This window comes from Myotis myotis, unplaced genomic scaffold (assembly GCF_014108235.1).
Source record: "Myotis myotis isolate mMyoMyo1 unplaced genomic scaffold, mMyoMyo1.p scaffold_m19_p_1, whole genome shotgun sequence".
Lineage (NCBI taxonomy): Eukaryota > Metazoa > Chordata > Mammalia > Chiroptera > Vespertilionidae > Myotis > Myotis myotis.
This window is the reverse complement of record NW_023416313.1, coordinates 701,004-723,846: the sequence shown is the minus strand read 5'-3', so window position 1 is coordinate 723,846 and position 22,843 is coordinate 701,004. Positions and strand designations below refer to the sequence as shown.

The 22,843-nt window shown below is 69.0% G+C and overlaps 1 protein-coding gene across 11 annotated transcripts; it reads right to left on the bottom strand.

The window, feature by feature from the left end:
* Positions 1-507: 507 nt before the first annotated feature.
* On the bottom strand, positions 508-16,548 carry FGFR3 (fibroblast growth factor receptor 3). 11 transcript variants are annotated; one of them, XM_036326842.1, is made up of 18 exons: positions 16,351-16,548; positions 15,753-15,964; positions 10,455-10,724; positions 10,167-10,220; positions 8,412-8,584; positions 7,492-7,615; positions 7,214-7,404; positions 5,432-5,576; positions 4,597-4,784; positions 4,159-4,427; positions 3,852-3,973; positions 3,669-3,779; positions 3,209-3,399; positions 2,995-3,117; positions 2,835-2,905; positions 2,482-2,619; positions 2,261-2,366; positions 508-2,165 (listed from the first exon to the last, which is right to left on the bottom strand). In XM_036326842.1, exons 2-18 carry the CDS (start codon positions 15,859-15,861, stop codon positions 2,019-2,021), a joined length of 2,532 nt encoding a protein of 843 aa, XP_036182735.1. In that variant the 5' UTR covers positions 15,862-15,964; positions 16,351-16,548; the 3' UTR covers positions 508-2,018. The 11 variants fall into 11 exon arrangements, with proteins under 11 accessions (XP_036182735.1, XP_036182727.1, XP_036182707.1 ...); XM_036326834.1 differs by lacking the exon at positions 5,432-5,576 and adding an exon at positions 6,213-6,363 and having other exon boundaries at positions 8,412-8,581; XM_036326814.1 differs by lacking the exon at positions 5,432-5,576 and adding an exon at positions 6,213-6,363 and having other exon boundaries at positions 16,351-16,547.
* Between the last annotated feature and the right edge of the window lie 6,295 nt (positions 16,549-22,843).

The window sequence follows — 22,843 nt, the reverse complement described above, 5'->3', positions numbered from 1 at the left end:
TGGCCACTAGTGCAGTCTGGGGGCTCCTTGGGGGCCCCTCCTAGAAACCTGCCCCTGCCCAGCTGACAGGGGAGGTGGATGCCAGGGGTTAGGGTGCAGAGGGGGGACCTCAGAACCGGGTGCGGGTGTCTGGACGTAACCCCCCCTTAGCCCACCTGGACTCCAGGAGCTGGGCCCGCCCACCCCCATGGTGGCCTCCCTGTCCCCTCCCACGGACACCGGGCTGTCTGCACTTCCTGCCACTGGGGACCCGAGACCCGGGCCATGGAGACCCTCAGGGATACAGAGGCTTTGCCCTGCCAGGCTCCACGCAGCTGGGCACACGGACCCCGCCCCCAGGCCTTGCCCAGGACGCCCTACCCCAGCCAGAGCCCTGTGCCGGGACCTCCAGGGATGTCCGCCTGGGCCTCCTCCCCCAGCACGCGCTGTTCCTGCAACAGTGGGCCACCCCTCCCTCCTCAGGGGCCGGCGACAGGGCGGCGAGGGCAGGAGACCGGAAGGCCTGCGGCAGAGGCTGAACGGAATCTTTGTTTATTTCTGGGAAGCGCGTTTGCCAGTTTGGGGCGACACCTTTGGCCCCCACAAGGCAGGGGGCCGAGAACAAACCACCCCAGCCCTGTGGGGCTCGCCGGCTGACACGTGGGGCGCAAGCATGACGGGAAGTGAACTCACGCGTCCCCCCCCAGCTCCGAAAGGCAGCCCAGGCTATAAAGGCTAAAGCATTGCGTCAGAAGTGTTAAATCTACAGCAAATACATCTTGTAAAAACTCAATAAATTATATATATAGATATATATAAACTTGTAACATCTAAGAACATCTGAGCCTGGTGCAGGGCTGGCCCACGGCGCACGGCCTCCCGCCCGGCACACGGCAACGGGAACGTGTATGAAAATACCAGCTTGCTTTGAAGTCCAAAAAAATAAATCTCCTACAGAAAAGTCCTAGATAATCGAATCCCCTGCGAAAGGCCAGGGGAAGCCCTATCCTCCCCAGAGGCCCCCACACCACTCGCCACCTCTGGGTGTGAGGGGCTGCTCCGGCCTGGGGTGCGGGCAGGGGGGGTGTGCCCAGAGCTGGGTACCCCCGCCCAGCGGCCCCGCTAAACAAAGCACAAACCCTCTCAGCTGTTAATAAGTTAAGACTGAAGCCGCCGCCAACGTGGGGCGGGCCGAACACTACAGCTTTGGGGGTGGGGAGAAGGGACGGGGTCGGGGGCCCATAAATAGCTTTACGAACACACGGGTCCAGGTACAATTTTTAAAACAAAACTGCTGCCGGGTCGCCTCCACTCGGCGGTTTCCGGTGTCTCGCCCACAGGGGCCTCCCACCCCAGCCCCGGGGCCCGTGCTGCCGATGTGCCCGCCTTCTTCCATGTGGATACTACATACACGCGCGTGTCACACGGCGTCTAGAGAAATGGACACTCGTCTGGAGTAACCCTTTCGGATAGAAGTTAAAGGCTCCCGCCTTCGGTACCCGTAATCTCAGTCTCGGAGGGACAGGGTGGGAGGTGGGGCCTGGGGGGCGGGCGTGTGCGAACACTCACCCCAGGCGCAAGGTGCCGCGTGGGTGGGGGGCTCGCCGCACGGGCGTCCCTGCAGGCTCAGCTCAGGCACCCGAGGACGCCGGAGCCCAGAGCCGCTCCCCTCGGGGTGACAGGGAGGGATGGGGGCAGGGAGGCCCACGGGGAGCCCTTACATTCTCACTCGGTCCCCCTGGCACCGCCAGCACAGGTGCCAGGAGGTCATGGTACAGCAGGGCGGGCACCCAGGGACCCCTGCACGGGGACCCGGAGACTCTCACACGCGTGTGCTCACGCACGCGCGCGCACGCACACACACACGCACGCACACACACACACACGCACACAGTTGTCTATCTGTCCATCCGTCCATTGGTGCCAGGTCTTGAGCCTGGGCCGCGGGGCCGTGGTGGCCGGCGGCACACCCACAGCAGCGTGGCGGGCTGGGAACCACTCTCACATTGGGGGGGGCTTGGCCGGAGGGCGGGGACCCTTCACGTCTGCAGGCCCCCGCTGCTGGGAGGGGCGGGGGGCAGGAGGTCGTGGGCGAACACGGAGTCGTCCCCTGAGGAGCCGGAGCTGGGGGTGTCCTGGCCGCCGGGCGAGTACTGCTCGAAGGGCACCGACAGGTCCAGGTACTCCTGCGGGCGGGCGGGCGGGGTCACAGGCTGCACCCTCCCCCCTCCCCCCTCCCCCCCTCCAGGGGCTGCCCGCGCGGGGGAGGAGCAGCACTCACGTCGGTGGACGTCACCGTGAGGATGCGGTCCAGGTCCTCCACCAGCTGCTTGAAGGTGGGCCTCTGGGAGGGCACAGCGTGCCAGCACTCCCGCATGACCATGTACCTGCGGGGCAGGCGGTGAGCGCCCGCCGGCCAGGGTCCCGCCGCCCCCCGGCCCCGCGGAACCGCCACCAGGGCCCGGCACAGGGCCGCGGGGGTGGGGGTGGGGGGGCACTCACAGCTCGTGGGTGCAGTTGGCCGGCTTGTCCATGCGGTGCCCCTCTTTCAGCAGCTTGAACAGCTCCTCCACGGGGATGCCGGGGTACGGCGAGCCCCCCAGGGTGAAGATCTCCCAGAGCAGGACCCCGAAGGACCAGCTGGGGGGACACAGCACACAGGCTCCCACCTGCCCCGGAGCAGGCCCACGGGACGGACGTGGCACTCGGCTGGTCGGGCCAAGGCGGAGGCACGAGGCCCGCGAGGCCGTGGGGTTCCAGCTGGGGACCCAGCTTCACCCTGGAGCTCCCGTCGCCCCACCCTGGGCCGGGCCCCTCACAGCTCCCACCCCGACCTGAGTCCTGAGGCCACGTACACATCGCTCTGGTGGGTGTAGACGCGGTCGAACAGGGCCTCGGGCGCCATCCACTTCACGGGCAGCCGGCCCTGCGGGGAGGGAGCCGCACGTTGCACGGGCGCCCCCGGCGGCAGCTTCCCCTCCCCCGCCCGCCCGCCCCCGCCCGGGCCCGGCTCACGTTGGTGGTCTTCTTGTAATAGTCCAGGTTGTGCACGTCGCGGGCCAGGCCGAAGTCCGCGATCTTCATCACGTTGTCCTCCGTCACCAGCACGTTGCGGGCGGCCAGGTCCCTGTGGATGCACTGGGGACGGGGCCGGGGCTGAGGCTGAGGCCACCGCCGGCCGCTCCCGTGGGTCCGTTCCGGACCCCGGACCCCGCCTCCCCCTCCTCACCTTCTGGGAGGCCAGGTACTCCATGCCCCGGGCCACCTGGTAGGCGCAGGACACCAGGTCCTTGCAGGTGAGCTGCTCCTCGGGCAGCTGGCAGGTGTCGAAGGAGTAGTCGGTGCCCGGGGGCCGCCGCGCCCGCAGGTACTCCCGCAGATTGCCTTTGGCCGCGTACTCCACCAGCACATACAGGGGCCCTGCGGGCACAGGGGCCTCAGGGGGGCACCGCCTGCGCACCCACTGCCCTCTGTGCACCCACCGCCCTGTGTGCGCCCACCACCCTGTGTGCACCCACCGCCCTGCATGCACCCACCGCCCTCACCGCCCTCTGTGCGTCCACCGCCCTGCATGCACCCACCGCCCTGCGCGCACCCACTGCCCTGTGCGCGCCCACCGCCCTCTGCGCGCCCACCGCCCTGCGTGCGCCCACCGCCCTCTGCGCGCCCACCGCCCTGCGTGCACCCACCGCCCTGCGTGCAGGCACCCAGCAGGTTGATGATGTTCTTGTGCTTCCCGATCATCTTCATCATCTCCATCTCGGACACCAGGTCGGAGAGGTCCTTGTCGGTGGCGTCGTCTGTGCAGACAGAGGGCACGTGGGACAGTGCAGCCGCCGCCGGCCGCTCCCCGCGCACCTCACTTCACTCACCTTTCAGCATCTTCACGGCCACCGTGACGGGCTTGGTGGTCCGGTCCTTGTCGATGCCGATGGCCTCCGCCATGACCACCTGACCGAAGCAGCCCTCGCCCAGGGGCTTGCCCAGGGTCAGCCTGGTGGCAGGGGCAGAGGTAATGAGTCCCAGTGCCAAGCCCTCCACACCTGCCCCCAAGACCTGCTCCTGAGGATGAAGTCCCTGACCCCCCCGCCCCCCCCCCGGCCGCCGCGCCCTCCAGACAGAGCTCATCCTGCCCCCACCTCACGGGCACCTCCCCGCGGCCCAGCCTCCTCCTCCAACCTCACACCCAACAGTGGCCTCAGCTCCTGCTCGACGCCCATCTGAATCCAGTCAGGTCTCTGCATGGCGGCCCCCCCCCTCGTCAGGGCCCCCGCACACGGCGTCCGTCCCAGCACTGACCGGGCCCGGGGCAGCTCCCACTTGGGGTCGGCGGGCAGCTCCAGCTCGGAGACGTTGGCCAGCGCGGGGCCCTCGCCGGACGACAGCCGGGCGATGCGCACGAGGGGCGTGTTGGAGTTCATGGACGAGTTGGACTCCAAGGACACCTGCTTGGGTCGGCAGGGCAGGTCGGTGCCGCGGGGCCGCGCTGGGTGGGGTGCAGTCCCAGGGCCTCCCACACGGCTGGGCGTCCCCGCGCCCAGGAGCCCGGGGGGTGGTCGTGGGGGGTTGGCGAGCCGGGCGGGCGGGCGGCTTGGAACCGGGTATCTCCTTTGTTACCTGTCGCTTGAGCGGGAAGCGGGAGACCTTGTGCACGGCGGGCGCCAGGCCCTTCTTGGGGGGGCTGCGCAGGCGGCAGAGCGTCACGGCGGCCACCACCAGGACGAAGAGCAGGAAGCCCACGCCGTAGCTGAGGACGCCCGCGTACACGCTGCCCGCCTCGCCGGCCTCCACCAGCTCCTCCTCGGCTGCAAAGACACGGGCGTTGGGGCCTGGCCCGGCCGCACCGCAGCCCCACGGCCCACGGCCACGGGAGCCACAGGCGCAGTGGGGGCTGGGGAGGAGGCGCGGCCCCAGGTGGTTGCCGAGGCCACGGTGCCCCACGCGGTGGGGTCTGGGGTCAGAAGTGCCCGAGAGAAGGAGCGCAAGTGGAGCCACAGCACCCACACCCGCCACCAGGGAGACGCCAAAGCCGCCGCCAGGCTCCGGGGCCCCGCTGGGCGTGGGGGCTCAATGGAGGCCCCTCTGGGCCAGGACAGGGCCGGGTCGACTTTTTATTTTAAATATTTTTATTGATTTAGAGAGGAAGGGAGAGGGAGAGAGAGAAACATCCATGATGACAGAGAATCGTGGATCGACTGCCTCCTGCACGCCCCCCACACTGGGGATCGAGCCTGCAACCAGGCATGTGCCCTGACGGGGAATCAAACCCTGAACGCTCTATCCACTGAGCCAAACCGGCCGGGGCCCAGGTTGACTGACCCCAACCCAGGCACAGGGCGTGGCGTGGAGCCGGGCGGACGTGAGCCTCAGGACCCCCGGCCGGTCCCTGGCGGCTTTGGCATGTCCCGAGCCAGCGCCCCGAGAAAGGTGCAGCAGCAGCAGGAGCCGGTACCTGGCAGCACCACCAGCCACGCAGAGTGATGGGAAAACCCGATAGAATTGCCCGCCAGACACGTGTACTCCCCCGCGTCCTCAAAGGTGACATTGCGCAAGGACAGCACCTCTAGCTCCTTGTCGGTGGTGTTAGCGCCTGCCGTCTACGAAGAGAGAAAGAGCGCTAGGCCGTGCCAGCACCCCCCGCGGCACGGAGCCAGCGTCCACCAGCGACGGTCCCACCAGGCTGCAAAGGAAACGCCGCCACCACCACGGCCACGGCCACCACCACGGCCACGGCGGCCGAGGGTCCTCCGCCTTGTGCGTCCACACTGAGCCCGAAGCCAGTCCCTTCACCGGCGAGTCCTCTGTCCCAGTGAGCGCCAGGCGTGCGGCCAGCGGGGCGGCCAGCAGCGTGCGGGGTTAGCGTGGACACTGGGCGGGGGTGGGAGGACAGGCAGGTGGCAGAGGGACAGACAGACCAACGGGAAGTGAGCAGGCAGCGGAGCAGGGGGCCAGGGAGATGGGAGGAAAGCAGGTGCCCACAGACGGAGGGCATGGCCCTGCCAGGCTGAGGGCCTTCTGTGGGTGGCACAGGCGCAGGCAGGGGCCGCGGGCCATGGCTCCAGGCAGGCAGGTGTCACACGGAGGCACAGGCACCGGCTTGCAGAGGTGACCGCATGTGCAGCGAGCGGGTGGCAGGGTGGGGAGCGAGCAGGGCGGGGCGTGCGGCGGGCGCGGGGCCAAGGCGTCGGAGCTGGAGCTCGGCGTGCCAGGCAGGCGTGGGACAGAGTCGTTACCTGCTCGGGGCCCGTGAACACGCAGCCAAAAGGCCTTCTCAGACACGCCTATGAAATTGGAGGCTCGACAGAGGTACTCGCCCCCGTCGTGCTCGGACACATTGGCCAGGCGGAGGCGCGCGTCGGCCTCCACAGTCTCACTGATCCAGGACTGCGGGGACAAGAGACCCGGCTCAGCGGGGCCCGCGGGCCGGCCGGGCGCCAGGTGCTGCCCAGGAGTGGCCCCGTCCAGGTCGAGACCCGTGGGAGGGCAGCCTCAGATCCTGAGACTCCAAGGCAGGATGTGGAGACCCCCAAGGAATGACTGGGGCTGTGCCAGCCTGGAGGGCTGCCTGGAGGAGGCGTGTAGGCAATAGATTGTGGTTTCACAGGATGCACCTTCTGGGCATCCTCCCTCCCCAACATGGAGCATGGGCCTGGCAGGCTCCCCAAGAGGCCCTCGGGGTGGGGGGGTGCCCGCCCCGTCCCCCTGGAGCCCGGCTAGGCCCGTGGTGACGCCGCAGACAGCTCACACGCTGACCAGGGCGCAGGCACCACCAGGCGGGGCCCAGCATCCTCAGCCTGAGCCTGAGCTCCCCACCCCCATCAGCCTGTCTCGTCTCTGAAACAGATGTTTCTCTTTGGGCTGCGAGTGTCGCAACCATCCGACCGGGTGGCCCCCACCCTGGGGCCATGGGAACCCCGCTGAGGCTGTCCTGCCCCCAGGCCCCGGGAGGCCGGCTGGGTGGCGAGCTGACTGCACACAAACGCCGCCGCCCAATCGCCACCCCCGCCCCAACTCAGGGGGCCCCCGCCTGGCCTGCCAGCGGTGCTGGGTGAACTCGGCTGCGCCTGGCCGGCTGGGGCCCTGGGGCCGAGCCCACGCAGGAGGCTTCCCCGAGCGCGAGGGGGAAATGGAGGACACACTGGGATCGAGCTGAGACTCAGCCGTCTCCGGCCGGGCCCAGCGGAGCCCTGCAGGGGGTCCCGCCCGTCTCTGCCCCGCCCAGGGCGGCGCCCACCTTGAGCACGGTGACGTAGGGCGTGCCGTCGGGCCCCACTCGGCTGCCGTTCACCTCCACGTGCTTCAGCCACTGGATGTGGGGCTGCGCATCGCTGTACACCTTGCAGTGGAACTCCACGTCGCTGCCCAGCACGGCCGTCTGGTTGGCCGGCAGCCCCGCCTGCAGGATGGGCCGGTGCGGGGAGCGCTCTGCGGACAGACGGGCGGGGCGCGCGGGGCTTAGGGACGGCCCGGCCCGCCCCCCCCGCCCCCAACACCCGACCACCCGGGCCTCACCCAGCACATCCAGCGTGTAGGTCTGCCGGATGCTGCCCAGCCTGTTCTGCACGACGCACGTGTAGTTGCCGCGGTCCGAGGGCACCACGCTCTCCATGACCAGGCTCCACTGCTGGTGGCGCAGCTGCGGGCAGATGTAGGGGTGAGCGGGCGGATGGGGGTGAGCGGGCAGACGGAGGGGGGGGTGAGCGGGCAGACGGGGGGGTGAGTGGGCAGATGGGGGGGTGAGCGGGCAGACGGGGGGGGGTGAGCGGGTAGATGGGGGGGTGAGCGGGCAGACGGGGGGGTGAGTGGGCAGACGGGGGGGTGAGTGGGCAGATGGGGGGGTGAGTGGGCAGAAGGGGGGGTGAGCGGGCAGATGGGGGGTGAGCGGGCAGATGGGGGGTGAGCGGGCAGACGGGGGGTGAGGAGCGGTTAGATGGGGGGGTGAGGAGCGGGCAGAAGGGGGGTGAGCTGGCAGATGGGGGGGCAAGCGGGCAGATGGGGGGCGAGCGGGCAGATGGGGTGAGCGGGCAGATAGGGGGGCGAGCGGGCAGATGGGTGCGTGAGTGGGCAGATGGGGGGGTGAGCGGGCAGACGGGGGGGTGAGTGGGCAGACGGTGTGAGTGGGCAGAAGGGGGGTGAGCGGGCAGACGGGGGGGTGAGTGGGCAGATGGGGGGGTGAGTGGGCAGACGGGGGGATGAGTGGGCAGACGGGGGGTGAGCGGGCAGACGGGGGGTGAGGAGCGGGCAGATGGGGGGGTGAGCGGGCAGACGGGGGGTGAGCGGGCAGACGGGGGGTGAGGAGCGGGCAGATGGGGGGGTGAGGAGCGGGCAGAAGGGGGGTAAGCTGGCAGATGGGGGGGCGAGCGGGCAGAGGGGGGGTGAGCGGGCAGCGGCGAGGCCTCGGAGTGCGGGGTCCGCCCACCACTGGCGCCCACCTTGATGCCCCCGATGCGGTGCTCCCCGCGGAACTCCTTGCCGTTCTTCAGCCAAGAGATGGACGGCGTGGGGTTGCCGGCCGCCGGGCAGCGGAAGCGCACGGTGTTGGCGGCGGGCACGGCCAGCAGCTTCTTCTCCATCCGCTCAGGCCGCGTCCAGTAAGGGGCCCCTGCTGGCGAGGGGCCCGCGGAGTCCATGACCCGCGTGGGGGGCCCAGCAGGTGGGACACCCCCTCCCGGCGACAACGCCAGGCCCACTCCCTGTCCACGCCCCCCGGCGCCTTCTTTCTTTGTAAAAAGCTTGTTTTGTTTCTCATTTATTTTACTTTTTGTTATTCCTCATCCAAGGATAATTTTCCATTTATTTTTAGAGGGAGTGGAAGGGAGGGTGCAAGAGGGAGAGAGACACTGATGTGAGAGAAACACATCGGTTGGTTGCCTCCTGCACACGCCCAACCATGGCCCAGAGTCGCACCCAGGACCCTCCGTCCGAGGGCAGACGCTCCCTCCACTGAGCCGCACCGGCCAGGACCCCAGGGTGCTTTCTGACAGGAGGCGTCTCCTTGGGGAGCACCCACACCCAGTTGGCGGGGGCACAGTGCCCCTCGAGCCAGAGCTTGGAGGCACTCGGGTGCTGCTGAGTCTGCGAGCCCTGAGCCACCTCTGCAGCAAGCGCTCAGGCCTGAGGGCGGCGGGAGGGACAGACAGCAGGAGGGACAGACAGCAGGAGGGACAGGAGGAGGGGACAGGGTACCAGGAGGCCCCGCCCACTCTCACCCCCGGAGCCCGACTGGTTTTTCTCCTTCTCTTGGGCCGGGTGGGGGAGCCTTCCTGCAGTTTGGAGGCTGGGTGGGCGGGGGTTGGGATGGGGTGTCCCCAGGGGGGGGCACCCTCCCCACAAGCTGCCCCCCCAGACAGCCACCTCACAGAGGGCTGAGGCCAGGTGGGGCAGTTTAAACAAATGCTGGGAAGAGGAGCCGTCTGGGGTCCAGGGTCTGAGGGGCAGGAACCGGGGGGGCCAGTGGCGGTGACTTCCTCTGGGGGGCAGCCCTGCGCGGCCCTCAGCGTCCCGGGGCCCAGAGGACACCAGGCCCCGCCCGAGGTGGCCGGGACGGCGGGGCACTGGGAGCGTGAGGGCGGGAGAGGGCAGGGGCCACCTCAGGGGTCACCAGGGGACACCTGCATCTCAGACCCCCAGGCCTCTCCTCTGGGTCCTCACCTCCTTGCCCCCTGGACCCCAGCGGCCCCCCACGCTGGGCAAAGCCACCTGCCACGCCCAGGCCAGCACCTCCGGTCGCGCACCCCCCGTCGGGGGTGACAACACCCCTTCCCAGGAAAGGCGCCTGCACCTGGCATGCGGCGCCCTGGCCACCGTACCCTCTACGTGGACTGTTTGGGCCGCCCCCCCACTGCCCTCAAGCCCCCAGCCCCGGCCCCCGGCTGCCACCTGAACCCCCGCCTGCTGAACTAACACCCAGAGCGGACCCTCCACACAGGCCTCACACCCCAGCCTCCTCATCCGCAACCCTGTGTCCCCCAAGCCAGCCTCCCCCCGAGCTCAGGGCAGACACCAGGGCCACCCCACAGGGAGGGGAGCCCCACTCGCAACCAAAACAGGTGATGCCCAGGCCTTGGTCTCTCACCAGCGGGTGAGCAAGTGGCCCCATGCCTGGGGGGTGGGGAGGGGGACGGGCTGTGTCTGGGGAATCAGGTCCCCAGCCCCAACCCGCCTGGGAGCCCGGAGCCTGGTCTCACCTGTGTCCTCTGCCTCGTCCTCCCCATCTTCGTCGTCTCCCGAGGACGGGGCATCTGCAGTGCGGGGGAGAGGGGCCATGGAGGGGGCCATGCCCATCGCCCCAACAAGGGGCTGGAGGGGGGCTGGTGTCTGGCACCCCCACCCAGGCACCCACCCTCCTCAGCGGCGAGGCTGGTCCTCTCCTGATCTGTCTCCTCCGGCCCAGGGGACCCCGGGCGGTTTGTCCCTCACAGAGCCCCCAGGGGTGCCCCCTCCACCAGGGGCCCTCAGGCCGTGGCAGCACCCACCTGTCACCCGCACGCTGAAGCGGCACAGCTCGCGCTGGGTGAGCCGCTGCCGGCAGCTGTAGGCCCCCGCGTCCTCGTGGGAGGCGTTCAGCACCTGCAGCCGCTGCGGCCCCACCAGCACGCGGTCCGAGGGCGCCCGCCCCGCCCCGTCCTTGGCCCAGACGGTGGGCCCCGTGGGGACGCCTGCAGGCAGGTGGCAGCTCAGCTCCACGGTGTCCCCGCTGCCAAACACCAGCTGCTCCTGCTGGGGGGGCTCCGGTCCCGGGACCTCTATGGGCAAGACGGGTAGCCGTGAGGCAGGCGCCCCAAACCGAGAGCACTGGGCCGCGCACACAGCCCAGAGTTACCAGGCGCCTCCTCACAGGTGGACCGGCTACAGCACGGCTGTCGGCCCGGCAGGCGGGTCCGGGTCCAGGCGGGCCTGGTGACGGAGGATCTGCACCCAGAGCCCGAGCACGGTGGGCGGGCACGTCTGCAGCCCGGCCCCCCCCCCCCCCCCCCCCCCCGTCCCAGACAGCCTGCCGCGGGCACAGCGCTCAGGTTCACATGCAGACAGGTGGCCGCCCAGGCAGGCTGCACGCAGGGCAGGGCCGACAGCCACCGCAGCCTCAGGGTCATGGGGCCGACAGCCACCGCAGGCTCCTTCCTTCGAGTTTTGCCAACCACTCAGGAACGCAAAACCCATTCTGTGTTTGGGGCGAAGGGAGCTGGAACCTCCGTTTTACAGGTGACAACACAGGCTGGGGAGAAGGCTGTCACAGGAGGTGCCCGGCCGGCGTGGCTCAGTGGTTGAGCGTCGACCTATGAACCAGGAGGTCACGGTTCGAATCCCATTCAGGGCACAGGCCTGGGTTGCGGACTCTATCCCTAGTGTGGGGCGTGCAGGAGGCAGCCGATCAATGGTTCTCTCATCATTGATGTTTCTCTCTCTCTCTCTCTCTCTCTCTCTCTCTCTCTCTCTCCTCCTTTCTCTCTGAAATCAATAAAAAAATATACTTTTAAAAAATGTCACAGGAGGAGGCCACCTCAGCACTCCAGCGGCTGCCCAGCTCCCAGGAGGCCAGCAAGACCTGAGACCCAGGGACACACCCCTGGTTGGGCTGACCACCACCCCCGCCTCCCTGCCAGGGCCAGACAATGCCCAGCGCAGGCGGGCAGCCCGGGCTCTGGGCCCAGGACGGGCCGGGTGGTCCGGCGGCTCAGGCCCCCTGCCCCACCCGCGGGGTCGGCAGCTCCGTTACTTGTCATTCCGCCGACGCGTGGCCTAGATTCAAGGGCCCAGCTGCCCCTCTGGGGCCTGGCTCCCCGGACAGGCCGGCTCGGCCCCCCACCTCGGCGTCCTCCTAAGCCCTGTGCCCACGGGCAGGGTGTCCGGAGGCGTCTAGAGTCTGTGTCCCTGGGGACCTCAGAGTGTCAGACACCTGGCCTGCCCTCCAGCCCCCAGTCCTAGCCACTGTGTCCTGTGGGGACCACCCAGTGCCGAGAGCCGACGGAGGCCCCCCAGAAGGCGGAGAACGGGCCGGGGGGGGGCAGCCTCAGCCCCAGGCCCCGGCCAAGGGCAACAGCATTGGTTCCGCTCTGGTCTGGGCAGCGAGGCATCTGCACAAGGATTTGCTTCAATCTGATCCAGCGGGGGCCGGAGGGACACAGCACCCCTAGGCCAGACACGCCTGGCAGCCATCTGCAGAGGTGGGGTGAGGGGCTGACCCCTGACCTGCCCACCACCCTGCTCAGCTGGGTGCCTGCATAGGCCAGAGCCTCCCAGACCAGGTCAGTCTCCGCCCCTGCAGATCCAACATACCAGGCCCACTCAGAGCCTTAGGGGGGCCCCACGGAGAGCCTTGGGGGACCCCACGGAGAGCCACAGGGGCGGAGGGAGCGGTGTCAGGCAGGGAGACACAGGCATCTAACTCAGACCCAACTCAGGCACTCAGGGAGCAGAGCGGGTGTGGAGCGTGGAAGCGCCTGCTGCTCTCCCTGCACCAGGCACGGGCTTTATTTATTTTTAAAAATATGTATACTTTCAATTGATTTCAGAGAGGAAGGGGGAGAGAGAGATGGAAACATCACTGATGAGAGAGAATCAGTGATTGGCTGCTTCCCACACGCCCCCCACTGGGGATCGAGCCTGCAGCCCAGGCACATGCCCTGACGGGGAGTCGAACCTGGGACCTCCTGGCTCATAGGTCGACGCTCAACCACGGAGCCACGCGGCCAGGCCAGGCACAGGCTTCAGAAGAGCCCGGCGCAGGTGCCTCAGAGGGACCCTGGCCTCTGGGCAAAGGTTCTGGCCTCCCCTCCCCGGGAACATTCCGAAAAGTTTCATCACAAAGTCAGGAGAACGGGGGGTGGGGTGGGGTGGGGGGGGGGGGGTTCCGGCTGGGCTGGCTGATGAGGGCTTATGGGATTATCCCGCCTAATCCTCCTACACCCCCTCCATTATCAGTCTCCCGGGACAGGTGAGGAGCCCAGGCTCCGGGGCACCAGGGCAGGGACAGGGGTCAGGACGCGCAGCCCCGATTCCAGCTCATTTACTTGTAAATCACTCAGGCCAGGGCGGCCCGATGGGGGGACCTCCCCAAACTCCCGCTCGGCAGACTGGTCTCCCCTCAAGGAGACCCCTTTCCTCTCCAGGTGTGAAATGGGGTCTGTGGGCAACATGGGCCTTAAGAGTGAGTGAGCCAGACAAGCTCAGGGGGTGCCTGCAGAGTTCCTAACTAACTACGGCAGGCCGTGGAGGGGTGGGCTGTGGAGGGACGGGCCGTGGCATGGCGGGCCGTGGCAGGGAGGGCCGTGGCGGGGTGGGCTGTGGTGGGGAGGGCCGTGGCGAGGTGGGCGGGGCGTGGCGGGCCATGGCGTGACAGGCCGTGGCGGGGCGGGCCGTGGTGGTCGGCACGTCCTAGGCCTGCCGCTTCCTGACAAAGGTCAGACTTTACCTTTGAAACGGTCTGAGTCTTTGTGCACCTACAACGTACCTCGGAAAGGAGTCTCAGAGCCATCTTTTCCTGACCCTCCTGGGCGCACGGGAAACCACGAGGCTATGTGGCGGCCCGCATGCCATCTCTGCTGCGAAGGCCCGCTACCCTGCACCCGGCCCGCCTCAGAGACCGCCCCACGCGGACCCTAAAGGACACACTAGGCCCAAGGCCGCCATTCTCCCGAGCTTTGTCTCACCCCGGGGGCTCTTGCTTCCCGACAACTATCAGTTTGGTTCAGTCACCAGGATTTTTCCGCGTGGACATTCTTAGGGCGACAGACTCCAAGTGGGCCCTGGGCCCCGGAGGGAGGGGGCCTGGGGGACGCAGTCCAGCCTGGGGCTCATGCTGGGTTAATGAACCACCCAGAGGCCCCGGAGGCTCAAAGTCCAGCCCGCAGTGGACGGAGGAGGTGGGAGAGGTTGCAGCCAGTGCCTTCAGGGAAATGCTCAGCAAGGAACCCCCGCTGGCTGGGTGGGTCGGACCCAGGGGGCTGCCTCTGCTACCCCCACCCCCCTGCCTGGTGGGGGACCCTGCCCAGGCCCTGCGGAGAGCAGGACCCTCTGGGAATAAGGGGCTGCCTGGGGGGGGGGGGGGGCGGGGTCCAGCAGCACACACCTTCCCCCTGTCCTTGACCCCAGCCGGCGGGCTCCCTAACTTCTGTCCCGGGGGAGGGCCAGCGGCCCTCTGGAAATTTCAGGAGAACTCTGTACTTTTCCTGCCCAGCCCATCTCTTGAAGGAACCGGATTAAGTTTATTGACCTATCCACTCACTACCTGTTTCACCAGCTCTACCACAGGGGCGGGGCGGGGGGAGGGCAGGACGCTCCGGCCCGGAGGCGGCCAGGTCTCCCTCTCCAGGCCCCGAGGGCCCTCCTGTCGCTGGGCCAGCGGTCCGCATCCGGCGGGGTCGCCCCAGGCTGTGCGTCCCAGGCCCCGACCTCAGAGGCGGGCCGTTCTGGGGAGGGGGTGGAGGCGGCCGCGCCCACGGTCCCGCGCGCCGCAGGGGGCCCGGGGAGGACCTGGGGCCCGGCCGACCGGCCCCGGGCCAGTTGGCATTCCCGGCCGCAGGGAGTAATATCTTTATCTGAATGCGAATGGGAATGCTAATGGGGCCCCCCGCCGCCACCACTCCGCGCCCTGGAAGCGGGGGCGCTAAAAGCGCGCGCTGACCTCCCGGCGGCCCCTGTCACGCCGCTGAATGACACGCACATTCAAGCGCAGGGCCCACTTTCATTCATAAAAAAATGACATTGTTCCGGGAGGCTGCAGCCGCCGCCGGAGACGGGGGCGCGGGGGGCGCGGGCGGGGCGGGCCGCCATCTGCCTGCGTCCCGTCCCGCCTGCGGCCGCCTCGCTGGCACGGCCGCCGGGCCGCCGCGCTCGCACCTCCCGCCGTCAATGCGCGTCTGTGGCCGCGCCGAGGTACAAAGGAGCGGCTGTTCGGTGCGCCCGCCCGGGTGGGGCGTGAGCTCACCGGGCTCCGGCCGCCCTCGGCGCGGCCCCGGACTGGAGGTAGGGTGCCCGCAGGCCCCGTCAGCGCCCCGGAGGTGACGGTCCCCGCGGGCGGGACTCCCGGTGGCCGCCAGCCGGGCCACGCGTCTCTGCCCCGACTCCGGGGAGGCGGCAAGGGTAGGGCCGGCCGGCCTGCGGGGGGCCCCGCCGCACCTCCACGGCCGGCGCGTGTGCGGGGCGGAGCCTGGCGCACAGACCCGCTCCCTGGGCTGCTCTGGCCGCGCAGACCGGGTCCTCCTGAGACCCCCCGACGTCCCGCCAGACCCTGACTACCAGCGGGGAGCAGACACCTTCACCCACAGGCAGGGGAGGGGGGTGGACGGGGCACCAGGAGGCATCGCCTCCGCACGCAGGCCCCTGGGGGCAGGGCCGGACCCGCTCCTACACCGTCCCTGCAAAGTCCCGCCTCGCTGTGGCCGAAGCTGGCCAGGACCCGAGGCCCGGGGAGGCTGGGGGAGCGGCACCCACAGTAGGAACTTTCCGACAATACACACCCCGCGGCGCAACCACAGGGTCCCCGGAGAGGCAGCCCCGCGCCCTCCGACGGCGCCTGGGCAGGCGGCGCCCCCCTGGGGAGGCGGGGCGGGGGCTGCGGACGCGGCAGCTCATGCTTGGGTGGCGGCTCAGGGCGCCCCACCATCAGCCGCGACGGATCTGGCCGCGATCCCCGGGGAGGAAGGGCCACCGGAGCCCGGGCATCGGCCCGCAGGCCAGTCCAGGGTGCGCCCTCGGGCCGACTGGGAGCGGCGCCCCCTCCCCACCAGGTGCCCGTCCCAGGCCCTGCCCAGTGCCGCCCGGCCCTGCCTTACCTGCCACTCTCCGCACGACGCGCTGCTCTGCACCCGGGGGCCCCGAGGCGGCGCCGGTCACGACCGCCACGGCCACGCAGAGCGCGAGAGCCCAGGCCGGGGCGCCCATGGCGGGGGCGGGGGCGGGGGCGTCCTCAGGCGGTGCGCGCGGGCTGGCCTCCCATGGTCCGGCTCCGGCTCCGCACCGGCGGCAGGAGGGCGCCGCTCGGAGTCTGCGGGAGGCGAGCAGCTGGTGACTCGGGCGGGCCGGGCGCACCGGGGAGGAAGCGGCGGCGGCCGGGTCCTGCGCCCCGGTCCCTGCGCCCCGGTCCCCAGGACCCCCGGCTGCCCCGCCCGCCGCCGCCGCCGCCCAGCGCTCCCGGGCCGCCTGGCGCCGGCCGCCTCCTCCCGCCGCGGTCCCTCCCTCCTCCCCCTTCCCTCCCTGGCTGCTGCAGAGCCCTCCCAGGGCGGCGGCGGCGGCAAACTTTCCAGAGCGGGAAGCCCGCGCCCCGGCGGCCCCGCTGCAGGGACCGCTCGGGATCCGAGCCCGCCGCGCGCTCCGGCCCCGCCGAGCGCTCGCCGCGACCCCTCCCGCGCCCGCCCGACCTCGCGCACCGACCTGGAGGCCGCCGGCGCCCTGCTCGCTGTGCGCTGCCCTTTCTTCCTCTCGCTGCCCGCGGCCCTCCGCCTGCGCCCTGCCCTGCGGCCGTCCGCTCGCCGGTGCGGCCGTGTCCCCGGGCGAACAGGACGGGACCGCGCAGCACCAGCTGCCCGCCGCCGCCACCGCCGCCGCCACCGCGCACTGAGTCCAGGCGGCCGGGCGCGCGGCAGCCAGTGGGGGCCGGCCCGCGCCCGCCCCGCCTCCGGGCCCGCCCTGCCTGCCCGGCCACGCCCGCCCCGACGCTTTCGGGGCGGGGACCCTCCCCTCCCCTGGGGCGGTCTGGGGGCGGGGCCGCGGACCCGCTCGCTCCTGCCCGCTGAGGGGATTAGAGGGGGTGAGGCCGGCGGGGGCGCCGGGCGGTCTCCGAGGGCGTGGGAGCCCCGGGCAGGCGAGCGAGGTTCCAGTCTCCCCGCCGGGCGCACCGGGAGGCCAAGCGCAGACCTGTGTTGGCCCAGCGCGCATCCCGGGTGTCTCCCGGCCGCTCGGCCGGGGCTCCAGGGGCCTCCGTGGGTGAAGCGTGTCTGAGAGGCTTCAAAGCAAAGGAGCTGCTCCCGCTGAACCCCGAGGTGTGCGCAGCCAGCCCTCAGAGCGGGAGCCCAGGAGCGCGGCATGGAGGGGGCGGGGCACCCTGCACAAAGGCCTGGGGTGCAGGACCCTCCGCCTGTTTGCCTGGGGCTGAGATGCCAGCGGGAAGCTCGCTGCTGCCCGACACCTGCAGCTGAGCTGCCCGAGCGAGCGGGGTCATTCCCTGCACCCCAGGAGGCATCAGGATGGAGGGCAGGGGCTGGAGGCCCCCCAGGGCTCTGATGAGGCACCACCAGGAGCTGGGGGCAGAGCCTGAGGTGTGCCGGCTGGGCAGGACCCAGGGTGACCGGCTTCTGTGCCACTTTCACCGGGAAGAGGCCCTCCGCCCACTGTCAGGCCAGCCCAGGAGGGATGTCAGGCCAGCCCAGGAGGGATGGGGTCTCCAGGAGCCAGAGCGGGGCCACCTGGGCGTGCCTTCTGGGGTGCGGTTTGCTCATCAGGAAAATGGGCAATGAACACCCTCTGGGACTGGCTGCTTGGGCCAGACTTCAAGGCACTGGGCCCTCACCCCCCTCACCCCCAGGGAGCCCTCAGCCCGCCGCGAACCCCACGGGGCGCCCCTGCCACTCGAGTCACAGCCCCAGGCCACCCACACGGGGTCCTCCCCAGGGTGTATCCCAGGGCCCCAGGGACACACTCTGCTCTAATCTATTAACCAGTCACTTAGTTGCTCAGTGTACTGGGAAGGGGGTGGGCTGCTGGCTCCCTGGGCCCCCTTCCTGGGGGGCCGGGGCTGGATTGGGCTCGAACCCCGATTTCTTTGTAGATGAAGTTGGTAGGCCCGGCAGGAGTCAGCCTGGGGTGGGGCAGGGAGGAGGGCCAGTGCCTGGCACGTGAGGGCTGACCTCCCACTGGACCCTTCTGGGGCCTAAAAAGGGCTCTGCCTTGTCCCCAGCGGGTCCCCTCCCGCCCCTGAGAAGGGGTCCTGCACCCCAAGGCCTCTGAGAGGCGAGCATCCATTCCTCTTCTCAGGCAGCTTTCTGCCTCCAGCACTGAGCCTGGGCCGGCGTGTCCGGGGTATTGAGGGCCTGAGCTGGCTGTTCTCTAAGTGCCCCCTCCTTCTCCCGCTGACCCCCCACCTGTTCTGTCCCCACAAGCCACAGCATAGGAGGCACCACAGGCCTCGTGCCCTCCAGCTGCTGGGAGGGCGTGGCCAGCAGGCAGGGCACGAGCACTTCTGCCTCTGGCCTCTCCCCAGGCCTGCGGGGCCGTGAGCAGGCCTGGGCTGACCCCGGCACTGACAGCCCGGGATCCTTTCCCCCCTGAAACAGTCCCCACCCTCTGGCTGGAAGTTAGGCTCTCCCATCCCCGGGCCAGGGGCCTGAGACCAGGTGCTGCAGGGCCCGGCCCGCCCAGCTCCCAGGGCTCCCCCTGCCTCCCAGCCTCCGGGCTCCAGGCGCCCTGGGCTGCGGCTGCCTCCTCCACCCTCTGCCGCCCGCCCGGGTCACATGGCCTCCCACCGCTGTAGGGACACTGTCGTCGGATGCTGGGCCCACCCGCGCATTCCCGGGCGAGCTCCTCTTTTCAGGAGCTGCACCCTTTTCCCAAACGAGGCCACGCGGCCAGGTGTCGGGGTCCGGACCTGGATGGGGCCCCATCTGGCTGGTTCCTTGGGCGCCACCTCTCCAGGGGCGCTGTCTGGTGGTGCTCAGGTCAGAGGTCAAGGGCCTTTCTGGTGGCTCTGGGCCGACTTGGCCAGATTGTCCCGAAGGTCTGAGCGCAGCGCTTTGCCCGGGAGGGGCTGCGTGAGGCGGCGTCATCGGTGACAAGGTGAGGCTCTTGTGCACGGCTGTGTCTCCACGTCCGCGTCCTCCCGGGAGTGTGGTGCCGCCGTGCAGGGCGTTCCCCCCTTGGCGAGGGGCCAGGCCCGCGGCTCACGCACCACCTTCATCACGTGTCCTCACTGCGGTCACGCTTCCCAGAAGGAGCCGCCAGCCGCCACGATTTTGCCACAGCCCCTCGGGGTCACGTCCCCCAGGACCCTTTGCGATGCCACACTTCACTGGCCGGGTCAGGCTGCCCTCGCCGGGCCCCTGGACGGGTGAGCCAGGCGGGGCGCAGGGCACCCCTCAGGGCTCAGCCTCCCTGTCCCCACCCCCATACCCACAGGGTCTCCTGAGTGAAGGTGAGTGTGGGAGGCCAAGGGCGAGACCAGAGTCAGGGGGCTGAGGGCAGCCCGGCCCGGCCCAGCCTGGTGGGTGACTCAGCCGGCGGCCGGCTTGCTGGGGCCTGTGCCTGTGCCGTGAGCTCCGAAAGGGCCTCATGGGAGGGAAGTGGGGTGCAGGGTGCCGGGGGAGGAGGACAGGGGGGGAGCAGTGCCCGCGTTTCCCCTCCTCGCTTCCCAGGCCAGGCCAGGCTGATGCTGGGGCATGGCAGTGAGGTGCGCTCAGCCAGGGGCCCCTCCTGGTGTGGCCTCGAATCCAGCTCCCGCGTGCTGTCCACAGCACTCCTGGCAGGCCGTGGAGGCCGCCACGTGCCCATCAGTGCCGGTCAAGGCCAATGCCAGGCCCTGCTCAGCCCCCTCCGGAGGGAGCGCCCTGCCCAGAGATGTGCTGCTGCTGCGGGAAGCGTTCCCAGGCTCTGGGACCACAGGGAGGGGCGCCACCTGCTCCAGGCAGCTCACCCCCATGTTCCGGAAGCCACTGACGCCCCTGTCTGCTGGCGGGGCATGGGGTGGCCCCAGGGACCAGGGAGTCACCAGGGATGGAAGAGGAGGGCCCTCTCCTTGCCCCACTGAGCTGGACTGAGAAAGGCCGGGGCTGTGGTGGACGGTAGGTAACGTCTGCCTTTTTATTTTATTCTCAGAAAATTTAAGGAGGATTAAAATAAAAAGCACAATTGATTGGCTCCTTACCACAGAAATGGAATTTTAAAGAACACAGATAAGAGAAGATATTTCCAAATCCACTGGCCAACCCTGACTCTACCATCGAATACCCATCATTTTAGCTCTGAGCTTCCTGGCAGGCTGAGCGAAAAGGGCAATCGCGTGAATCATGTGCTGTGCAGTCTGCCTCCTTAGATGCACACGGTGATAGCCCCAGTCCAACAATTTGGCCTTTTTGCCCCTTGGTTCCCTCGGGCCACTGGACCTCAAATCCTGACTTCAGGTTTGGAAAATGTGGTTGTTTCCTGATGAGCAGAAAACAGGAGGCACAGAGAGTGGTGGGGGAGGGGAGGGGAGGGGAGGGGAAGGCCTAGACTGCCCTGGGCTCCAACCCAGGCCGGGGTGAGAGGCCCCCAGCTCCTGCCAGAGCCTGGCCCCCAGGGCTGCTCTGCCCGGTGGAGGGCAGGAGGTAGCTGGTGGGGAGAGTGGGGGGGGGGGGGCGGAATGCGGCAGTGTGGAGGTGGCCAGAGGCGGCCAGGGAGGGCGGGGTTAAGGCGGCCACAGCTCCTGGGCTGGGCTGGCGGGGGCCAGGCCGGTAGCCGCTGAGCAGCTCAGAAATCTATTTTCCTAAGCACTTGGCATTTGCCTAAAACCTCAAGTGTATTTTCCCTCAGTTTTATTTTTTCTTTGACCCCAAACTCTGGTAAATTTAAGGGAAATTTAATTATGGTGTTTTGGGTCCATTTACACTTAAACCTTCTCAGCGTCTTTTCCAGGACCTTTTGGAGTTCGGCACGTCTTGGGAGCTTCTAAATGAGCGTTTTTATTATTATTATTTTTTGAAAAGGCTTCATCTCCCCCCGCCTCCGCCCCCAGCACCAGCCTTCCTGCCAAGAATAAACAAGCCCGACTCCGCAGGCTCCGGCTGAATTAGGAATCCCGGCCCGGCCCCGGGGCCAGCCCAGTCACGCCTCCTCCCTGCAGGGCCAGCCTCCCCCTCACGGATGCCCCTTCCTCTGGGTCCTGCTGGCCTGTCACCCCCTCCAGGAAGCCCTGCGAGCTTTGCCCTGAGTCCCAGCCACAGCCCCCCCGGGGCCTGAGCTCCCTCTGCCCCTGCTCGTCCCTGCAATGGTCACCCGTGGACAAACCTCGGCCACTCGCTCAGCCGGAGGGCGCCAGTTCAGAGTGGAAGCTGGTCCTGTGGATCATGGGGTCCCCAGCGTCCGCGGGCTGGAGGCCGGGGCCAGGGGGTCTCCCTGAGCCTCCGGTTGGGGCGACCCATGTTCCGTGGGACTGGGAGCAGGAGGACTGAAGCCAGCGGTGATGGTGGCTCCTGACAAAGAACCCCGGGGCAGCCAGGCCTCACGCCAGCCCACCACCGGTCTCCTTTGACAGGCGGGGAAACCGAGGCACAGACCCTCGGGGGGCGTGGCCTCCCCAGGTCCGCGGTGACCTGGTTCAGGTCCCCTGCCCAGGAGGTTTTGGCTGAGCTCAGGAAGGGACGGGGGTGTCCTTTGCAGGTTTCACGGGGCCCAGAGTGCAGGCTCGACCCCCCAGCCCAGGCAGGCACCCAGCAGCCAGACGGAGGAGGCCCCTGCCCCCACCCCGGCCGGCTGGATGCTGGTGCGCGGCGCTGCCCGGAACTAGTTGGAGGAGGCAGCAGTGTGCCCGGTGAGCTGGCCGAGGCTGGGCAGGGGCCACCAGCTCGCCAAGAGCCGCCACTGTCAGGACCCTACTCTCCGAGGGCCCCTGCCGGGCCCGCCTTGAGCCCCCCCCTCCCCCCGGCCTCAGCCCCCCGGCTCTGGTGACGCCAGGGACACTGGGCATTGGGTGAGAGCCGCAGCCGCATTGGCCTGGGCTGGGCCGGGTGGGGGGGGCGGGGAGGTTTAAGTCTGTGTGCGAGGTGGAGTCGGGTCCCGCCAGCACCACCTGAGGTCTCGGGGCGCCCAGGGCCTCAGTCTCCTTCTGTGAGGGCTCCACCAGCACCTGTCCGGAGGGCGGGGGATCAGGAGGAGGGTCGTGGGGTCCAGGGCTGCCCCGAGAACAGGGCCTGGCTGGGGGTTCCAGGAGAGGAGGCTGTGGTTGGGCTCTGCTGTTGCCGGGCCCCAGGACGGAGAGGTGGGGAGTGGCTGCCCCATGCGGGCCCCCCCGCCCCGGACACATACCCAGCTGCTGGGCCTTCAAGGAGAGAGGCTGTGGTTTGAGGGGGGGTCCAGCCCGGTTGGTGTGGCTCAGTGGTTGAACGTCGACCTATGAACCAGGAGGTCACGGTTGGATTCCCGGTCAAGGGCACCTGCCCGGGTTGTGGGCTCCATCCCCAGTGGGAGGCGTGCAGGAGGCAGCCCACTGTGTGATTCTCTCTCATCGTGGATGCTTCTCTCTCTCTGTCCCTCTCCCCTCCTCTCCGAAATCAATAAACATATATACTTTTTAACAAATGGGGTCTTGCCAGCCCCTGATTCGGGGGGTGGGCAGGGTGGTGGCCGAAGCCGGTGCTCCTGCAGGAGGCTGGGGCTGCTGTGGGTCCCTCAGACCCTGCGCTTCTCGAACCCTGGCTGGCGGAGACCCAGGGGCGGGCCAGGGTGCTTGGTGCAGGCCACCAGGGCCCATGGCGGGCACCAGGGAGGCGTGTCTAACCCTGAGAGTTGCCCAGCTCAGTCAGTATTGCACCATTTTACAGACGGGGAAACTGAGGCACAGCGTGGTGCACCCCTTACAAGGAGTCTATCCTTACAACTGTTTGCTGTGGGTCTGCTCAGGCCCTGGGGTAGCATGGCCTCCCAGGGACTCCCACTCAGAGGGAGACGTGGGGTGCGGGGCCCCAGGAGGTCCTGGGGGATGCTGGCCCCCTCCACACCCAGTCCCCATGCAGCCCCAGCCTCAGCGTGCTCCTCCGCCCACGGGCTTGCTCTGGGGGGCTGAGTTCAGGGGCGGGTGGGAGGCCCTGACGGACCGTGAGCCCCTGGGCCCGGCCTGCAGGGTCTGCTCCTAATAGAGACGTCATGTGGGACCTCCCTCCCAGCCACGCCCGCTGCCTGC